This window comes from Hyposmocoma kahamanoa, unplaced genomic scaffold (assembly GCF_003589595.1).
Source record: "Hyposmocoma kahamanoa isolate Upper Pololo Valley unplaced genomic scaffold, ASM358959v1 88361, whole genome shotgun sequence".
NCBI lineage: Eukaryota > Metazoa > Arthropoda > Insecta > Lepidoptera > Cosmopterigidae > Hyposmocoma > Hyposmocoma kahamanoa.
Genome location: NW_020654482.1, coordinates 4,230 through 13,105, shown reverse-complemented (window position 1 = coordinate 13,105; position 8,876 = coordinate 4,230). Strand labels below are relative to the sequence as shown.

Genomic DNA, 8,876 nt, shown 5'->3' with positions numbered 1-8,876 from the left:
ATTTTTAGTCGGGTACAAAACGTTTCATCGTTTCTAACACTTTTCAGGTCTGTGGGTAGATGTTCGTAGAATCGGGGACCTGTTACCCGCGGATTTCTAGTTGCAAGTTCGGTACGGTGGGCAACGGATTTTAGTGTTCCCGCGTTTCGTAACGCTCGGCCTCCGCCCGTACGTCGCTCATAAGTAGCCAAGTTTTGACGCGCATAAACTATTATATCATAAATATATTGTGAGTACATGGTCATTATATTGTATTTCTTAAAAAGGTTTCTGCAGGTCTGACCCTTTTTTATGCCTACTATTGTTCTTAGTGCACGTTTTTGAAGAATAAATACCCTAATCGACTCAGTTGAATTACCCCACAGTGTGATGCCATAAGACATCAACGAATGAAAATACGCATAATACGTCTGCCTCAATACCACATTGGAGACAAGAGGACGCAGTTTCCTCAGTGCGTATGCAGCACTTCCAAGTTTTTGACATAGAGTTTGTATATGTGACTTCCAGTTCAAATTTGAGTCTAGCGTTAAACCCAAGAATTTACAGGTGTTACATAATGGAACAATGGAGGTGATAATTGGCTTTGTTATAGAATTTCTTCATGAGAACAACATAAGGTTTGACTTCGATTCGTTAAGAATAAGTCCATTCGCAGAGAACCACTCACACAGCTGCTCATACGTGCAGGCTAATTTTTCTTCCAACTCGTTGTAGGTTTTAGCACACACTATAACGGTTGTATCGTCCGCAAATAGAACCACAAGACCCCCTGATATAAAGTATGGCAGATCATTGTAATATAATATAATAATGGACTCGCACTATCGATATTTTTAAACCTGCAAAACGCTACCTTCTTGTCCGCTGTCTTAATATTCTCTAAGGCTCTGTGTCTAACTGCCTCCGTGGCCGACCGGTTACCATGCCGGACTGGCACGCTGAGGTTCCAGGTCCGATTCCCGGGCCGGGAGAAATATTTATTTCTCTAGTGAGTTTATAATAATAATCAACGTAGCCCCGCACTAGGGAAACCCTGTGTCGCGGGTGCCATAGACACCCACAAATTACACCCAAACTCACAAATATTTTTAATGTAGTAAGTTTTAAACTTAGGAAATGGTAATGTTAATTTATGCTCCGGAATCTTAAACAAAAAACATACTAATATAACTTATTAATAAATAATAAGCTTACAAGACAATTCATGTTAATAGACCAAGATAAAATAAATAAAATTACTTACCTAGTAGATATTGTAGTTCCCCCACACATAACATGCAGAAGACTGTAAATGAAAAATAAGTAAATATGCATGGGGCCTACTATAACCTTTCAAAAAACAATCTTATTTCAATGCAAGCTTAAAGTAAGCTTATTATAATGTTACTCATATTCGTACCATGACAAACCTGTCAACCAAGTTATGTATTATTGCTAAAGTGATTGAAAAAACGAATGATTTCGAAATATTGTCTATTCCTGACTAAAAATAGGAAAGAAATAACGCTATTTGTAATATATAATGCCATCTCTTTCTTTTTTGATACTCCGAATCGTCTTATCGTAGTACATAAAGTTTAAGTACTTAATGTTATTTACATTCAGAGAATTTTAACTGTTAAAAAAGAAAACTGTATAGAAAACTATTAAAATTACGTTGTTTTAAATTATTTTTCCGCATTTTCATGAAGGAACATAAATACAACAAGCTGAGTCTTGATAATCACGTTTTGAATTCGGAATAATAGTTTACTGTCAACTGTTAGTGTCGCCAAGGAGCATAGAGATGTCGCTGTCATAATTTTATGAAATAAACATCGCATATTTTTATTTATCGAGAAATTTCCTATGTACTATTAAATAAAAAAATAAACAAGATATTGAAGAAATTTATGTACGAGGGGAGGTCCAAAAGTCCGCGGAATGGAGGGGTTGTAAATAATATAAAACAATAAGGCTATTTTCCCTTTTCAATATAATTACCTTTGAGCTCAATACATTTTTTAGATCTCGAAATTAGCTTTTCTATGCCATCGAAAAAATATTTTTTCTCTTTGCTCTCAAAATGAGCTAAAATTACTGCCTTAACCTCTTCATCGTCGCGAAATTTGTTCCCACGTAAATCTTTTTTCAAATTTGGGAACAAATAATAATCGCTGGGGGCTAGGTCCGGGCTGTAAGGTGGGTGGGTCAGCGATTGAAAGCCACACTTGTGTAGAGCAGCCATCGCAACATTGCTCTTGTGAACCGGTGCGTTGTCTTGCAAAAGCAACACACCCTTTGTCCATTTTCCCCGCCTTTTTTCTTTGACAGCTTCCTTCAGTCTCTCTAATGTTCTTGCGTAATATTCTCTCGTTATATTGACCCCCTTTTCTTTGTAGTCAACCAATAAAATTCCTTCACAATCCCAAAAAACCGTAGCCATGATTTTTCCAGCCGATTCCGACACCTTAAACTTCTTAGGGGGTGGTGTACCCTTTTTATGCCATTGCATTGACTCCTGTTTAGACTCTGGCTCAAAGTGATGAACCCAAGTTTCATCTCCAGTAACAATTTGCTCCAAAATTGGGGTAGGTTCTGCGCCACACAGCTCCAAGAAGTGCTTTGATGCATCGATTCTTTGTTGCTTTTGAGGCGGCGTGAGCATTCTCGGCACCCATCTTGCACTGACTTTCGTCATGCCAAGATGATCGTGTAGGATCCTCAAAATGGTAGTGTCTGATACTCCTACTAATGCAGACAGCTGTTTCTTCTTCAGACGGGCATCTTCCAATATAAATTTTTCGATTTTTTCAACATTGTCTGATGTGGTGGCCTCAACTGGCCGTCCTGGGCGAGGATCGTCTTCAATTGATTCTCTGCCATTTTTGAAAAGACCGTGCCACTTGTAAATCATTGTTTTACCAGGGCACTGATCCCCATAAACAGTTTCCATCTCATTCATAATGGTTTGAAGAGGTTTTCCTTGCTTGGTAAGGAATTTGATGACAGCACGAAACTCGATTTGCTCCATATTTGCAGTTTTCTTCCGGATTTACTTGTTTGTAGGGCGATATCTCGTAAACTAATGAAGTTAAAAGGGTGAAGCTTGATATAATATACCCCTAATGAGTATCTGATTAGTACCACATCAAGCAAGCGTAATTAGCGGGCTCCCGCCCCCTCCATTCCGCGAACTTTTGGACCTCCCCTCGTAAATAAATAACTTCAACTTAACTTTTAATCATTACAAATCAATATTAAGACAATAAAACTGAAAATAATATTGTTTCCGTTGCATCCGTGTAACTATTTTAAGATTGCTAAATTTGACATAAGAACAATACTACTTTAATGTCAAAGTTGCGTCATGGCACGAACTGAGTAAATGAATAGTCACAAAGCTGCCAATAAAACATCACAGTTTTAACATTACAATTAGCTTACTTTAAGCGCGTTATGGTATGAAAAGTCAATGTAAAGTTAAAGTAATATTGTTTTAAGAGGTTGTGGTAGGCCCCCAGATCTAAAGGATGAAGTGTCTAGAATTTGGCGACAAGAAAAGGTAATGTCATCCCAATTGTTCTTTCCACAACATTCATTATTCTTAATCATCTTCTCCATAGCCTTAAACTATTAGGGTGTAAAGAAAGCCTCCACATAACCTTGCAAAATACATACTGCATCGTCAGAAAGTTCATGCAGATGGAAGAGGACAAAGTTGGATCTTATTACACACCCACCGCATACTCGTAGATAATAATAATAATAATAATAATAATAACGCACACACTCATCATCGATCATCGAACCTGGGACCTCGGCGTGGCAATCCGGCATGGTAACCGTTCGGCCACAGAGGCAGTAAAATTGCTCCCATAGAGTTGTTAGTAACTATGAATATTAATTAGGAATAATAATTAATAATGATTTTGATTTTGATTTTGATGTATAATACGTAGCATATTAGAATACTGTTCCACTGTCTGGAACCCAGGTTACCAGGTTCATTCAGATAGGATTGAACGTGTACAAAAACGTTTCCTCTATCATCTAACGTATAATAATTTTAAATGTAAACAGTTATTTTCATATGAGTCACGTCTCTCTTATTTTAATATTTCCTCATTGCAAAAACGCCGAAAATCTGATCTTTTTATTCAAGATTATTCATGGTGTCATCGACGCTCCTGATATACTCGAGTGCTGGTATCTATCTGTACCTCGTCCCGGAAGTCGCCTAATTAATCGTAAAACTTTCGCACTCCCTATTTGTAGAACCAACCTTGGTCAACACAGTCCAGTGTATCGCATGTGTTCTTATTATAATGCTATCAGATATGATTTTGACATATTCTCTTGTTCTGTGGTCTCAGCTAGAAACTCAATAAGAAAATGTATTATATAGTGACTGCGCGATGAATTTTAGTTGTATGTTTCCTATTTCATAAATAGTAGATACGTAAATCTTAATTTACTATAATTTTGTTTAAGCACTTTATGTTTTAAATACGAAACGCTGTGTTCACATCTAGAAGGACACACTCTTCTCGCCTTATAATGTTAACCAATCTGTTGTATTTGATTTAAGAGTTGTATCCAGTTTTGTGAACCGAATAAAAAAAAAAAAAATAATAATAAAATGTATTTACCTACCTACATAATTAGGTCCACGAGGAACTTCAGGATGGAACAATCATGTTTATCAGCAAATACCTTCAAAATCCCGTTTTGACTACGCAACCCGTTTCCGTCTAAACTTTCCGTAAAAACTTGAAATTCAACGTAAGTACATATCTACTTCAATAACACAGGTTGCCCAACCAAACAAAAGTAGGTTGAGCCATCTCAAAAATTACATACAAGGAATTTCACACTTTATGAGCCAGTAGGCAATCTATAAAATGCCGTTTGCCAAGTTCACGAACCTAGAGTTTAGGGTACTTCTACGTAACAAACCGATAGCGCGTTTCAATTTGATCATAACGCCATCTAGTAGTGTGCGAACGTACTAAAATATACAATGCGCATTACAGGATGCCGTAAAATGCGTATGTGTATATGTGGTCGTATAATGGTCGGAAAAGTGACATCCAAACATTGACTTATAAATAAATGGACGATGGGTCTAATACAAAAACCACGAAAAAAATGTCCCAAGTCAACCTATTTAAACGTAGTGACATGTAAAGGAATATGAAAAAGCTAAAACGTTGAATTTAAATTGTAATGTCATCGCAGTATCGCGCTGTCAGTCGAACAAATGAAGACTAAAGCGGAGTTTGACGCTCTGTATACGATTTTAACGCCCTATAAGTTCGGACACTTTTTAGCGCGGACCCGACGTCGATATAATTGTAAGTCAATGCGTCCAAAAGTAAAATGTATGCGCCTCATGTTGAGGGGTACGCAAATCACACACGTATGATTGTTCCGCGATTTTTTGTAGTTTTCGAGTTGTGGTTTTTTTAATGAATAATTTTTTGGAAATTTTCAACCTGATTAGCTCCTATAAATATTTTTTTCAATTTATAGAAGATTTCTTTGGGTTTTTGTTTTGTAACGACAATCTGTATGAATAAAGCTTTCACGCATAAAATAATCGGCTTCGCAACATCAATAGAAGCTATGAAAGCTTTGACCTAAAGTGGATACTTCATTTTCGACCGAATCAGACTTGAATTTTCAACTACAAATTAAAAATCTAAAAATGTAATTCCGTAGTTCCTGGGTAACTTTAAAAACTGCACTTAAGTTTCATAATAATGCAAAAAAAAAACTAGTACCTAATAGGCCATTATTTTCGGGTGGAAAATTCCGGAAAAAAATTTATTGCCTATTTTATCATTTTATAGGAGATGTTTTCTAAACGTTGTAGTAATTGTTTGTAATGTACCTATGTAATCAATTGGTAATAAATAATAATAATAAAAAATCAATAATTTGTTTCAATTTAATTGATTCCATTTATATTTTGAAAAATAGGAAGTTTTGAAATTCTGATTTTGATTTTCAAGAACTTAAAAGTTCCTAAGTATATATATTATATTATAAATTTAAATTGTATTATGTCCTTATAATCAATGGCTACTGATATAGTATAAGGTTACTACTACTAACAAAGTATGGACCATTCAGCGGTGTCTGACAATAAAATATGAATATGCATCTACTATTTGGAACCCTCAGTACAATATTTATATTCAGAATAACTATAAGAAGTTATCCGTCGTTTCCCATTCATGACATAGTGACATTGGGAAAACGAAGCGCTGCGAATTGTAAGTCAATGGCTGCGAAGGACCAATTCTATCTAATAATATTTTGAGAAATAAGACTCTAGCTTTTTGTTACATAATAATAATTTGAGATATCCTAGATCTAATTCTCGTTGGAAAAGATCTTTTGTGTGCCTGCTCGTGAAACTGAATTTTTAAGTAACTTTTTCTTGTTTAGAGCTTGTAATGCGTACAATATGAATCATTTATATTTAGGTAGATATATTTTATTTGTTCTTTTCAAAATTTGTAAAGTCCATTTATGAACGATAATTTATGTTGTTTGTTTTTTAGTTTACATCTTTTTGTTATTTTCTTTGTGTTTAAAAAACATAACGAGTAGTTTTTCGTTCTTTTTTAAGTTATGTTTATTAGTGGAATTTTCGCTGGTTTAAATGATAACTTCTTTTGTACTATAATCTTATAAATCTGTTTGTGTCCCAAATAACAATATAATAAAAAATAAGTTTTATTATTCATGCAATAGGGGTGCAATCGCCTAAAAGTCGAAGTGTGTAACCACTCTAAAATAACTAAATCTCTTTTCTCTCTTCCTCCACACATCTATTGCTTTTCACACAATCCATTCTTCTTTCAACTTTAAAGCTATTTCTTAGGGTACAATCAAGACACATAGATCTCGAAGACCTTTCGAGGTCACCTTGACGTTATAATATGTAAATACATTTTTAAATCTTTATTTAAATTATGTAACATAATAAATAATCATTTTCTATGACAAACGACCTATTGTACCAAAATTGGCCCAACATAGCGAGTAAATACAGCATGGATTTAAAAACATATGCCTTTGTAAATGGCGGTTTATTTTTAAGTAAATTCATAATAGTATACTTTAGAACAGACATGATGACCTTCGTGACCGAGTGGCTTGCACACAGTGGATTTCTTGGTGGCGCCATTTCCAAGGTCTCGAATTCTATCCCCGGCCGGGTCATTTATTTGTATCGATTGCTTTTTTATTTGTAATGAATATCATGATGTTTTTACTAGTGATGCAACAGACCCCTGCTTCTGCTTCCGCAACTGCGGAAGTTCCGCACGATTTTTCTCATTTGTTACCGTTTCTCGTTCCGCAACTTTTATAACGGAACTTTTATCGGAAGTTTATAAAGTTTGTGATGGTTCAGGCGCGAGCGTGTATCGATTTTAGCAGCTTAAATAAAAAATCAAAATTATTTTTATTTCGTAGGTGGCTCGGAATTAGTAGAGGCGAAGCTGCAGAGCCTTGAACACCGCCGTAAAGTTGCCTATTTATCGGTATTTTACAGGACATATCACGGAGAGTGTGCGACGGAATTACACGATTTAATTCCGCCTTCCCCTTTCCATCACCGGGGGACTAGGCGTAAGCTTGGATTCCACCCCTATGTTATGGATATTCCAAAGATGCTCACGAAGCGTTACTATTTAGCCTCCACATTTATATGGCGAACGGCTATGGAGTGGAATTCCCTGCAACCTTGAGAGACTCGAGAGTGAATAGGCATTATTCAGGTGTGCATGCTCCATCGTCGACCTCATCGTAACTTTCCATCAGGTGAGATGGAGGTCAAATGCACACTTACATTTGAATAAAAAAAGGTAAGCAAATTACACTTGAGGTCACTTTTACACAATTTTTAAAACCAAACTGTCTTATCGTTTATGTAATCCCTAACAAAGTAATTCCTCTCTATAGTAAACTTGCCTTTACATGATTCTTGAACTTATCAAAGGATAGGTCTAAAACGGCTTTTGGTGTCTTATTTATTTTGCATTTCACATGTATGGATAGTGCAGATTTATAACCTTAGGACTATTTTAGTGGTGCATTCATGTGATACCCCGTAAGGGTGTAGCAAATAGCACCTAAAATTAAGATTAAAACTAAAATTAAGATACATTTTAGACTTGAACGTAATTCATTAACATGGATTTTATATCACTATTTATATATTTATTTACTGTGTAAATTCATGACCCTGTAAGGGCCCAGCAATGTCAATTCTATATTCTAAATATTTTTAAATTATAAATATATATTACATCTTTATATTACAATTAATGTTATTAGGAGAATTAATCAATCAATCAATCATTGAAAAATTCTTTCAACGAGTAAAATAATTCTTTTAGGAGAAATTGCTTTAAAACTTTGTTAAATTATTTATCAGATCATTCACTTTTTAATTATCATTGAATTTGGGCTATGTAGTTTTAATTTTGACCCAGTTGGTGAAGCTAAATTATTCTTAAATCTTGTCTCAAACCGTTGCGTTTGATCTTTTTCTTCTTAATATATATACTGAATACCTTTCCCCACAAAAGAACCGAGAACCCTCTGAAATCTTAACTACGGTAACACGAGCTTCCATTTATGTCTAGTACTTATTATGTTTATGCTAAGATTTACTTCTGACATCTGTTTCCGTTATGGCACTACCGTTGCATCACTAGTTTTTACTAACATGATATCAATCTTTTCTTTGTGATAATACTGCACTAATTAGTAATACTGCTCCTTTGATCTAACTTGACTTGAACCTGGTTCCGCTGGAACTGACTGGAGACTCTCTTCCAACAGAACAATTTACCTCAATTATTGTAATAGTA

The 8,876-nt window shown here is 35.1% G+C and overlaps 1 protein-coding gene across 1 annotated transcript; it reads right to left on the bottom strand.

Annotated features, from left to right (window-relative positions):
- Positions 1 to 2,083: 2,083 nt before the first annotated feature.
- On the bottom strand, positions 2,084 to 3,016 carry LOC113236086 (histone-lysine N-methyltransferase SETMAR-like; the record flags this gene model as incomplete). The annotated part of the gene is made up of 1 exon (XM_026472072.1): positions 2,084 to 3,016. A coding segment is annotated over exon 1 (933 nt), but the record flags the coding sequence as incomplete, so codon positions are not given.
- Positions 3,017 to 8,876: the final 5,860 nt, after the last annotated feature.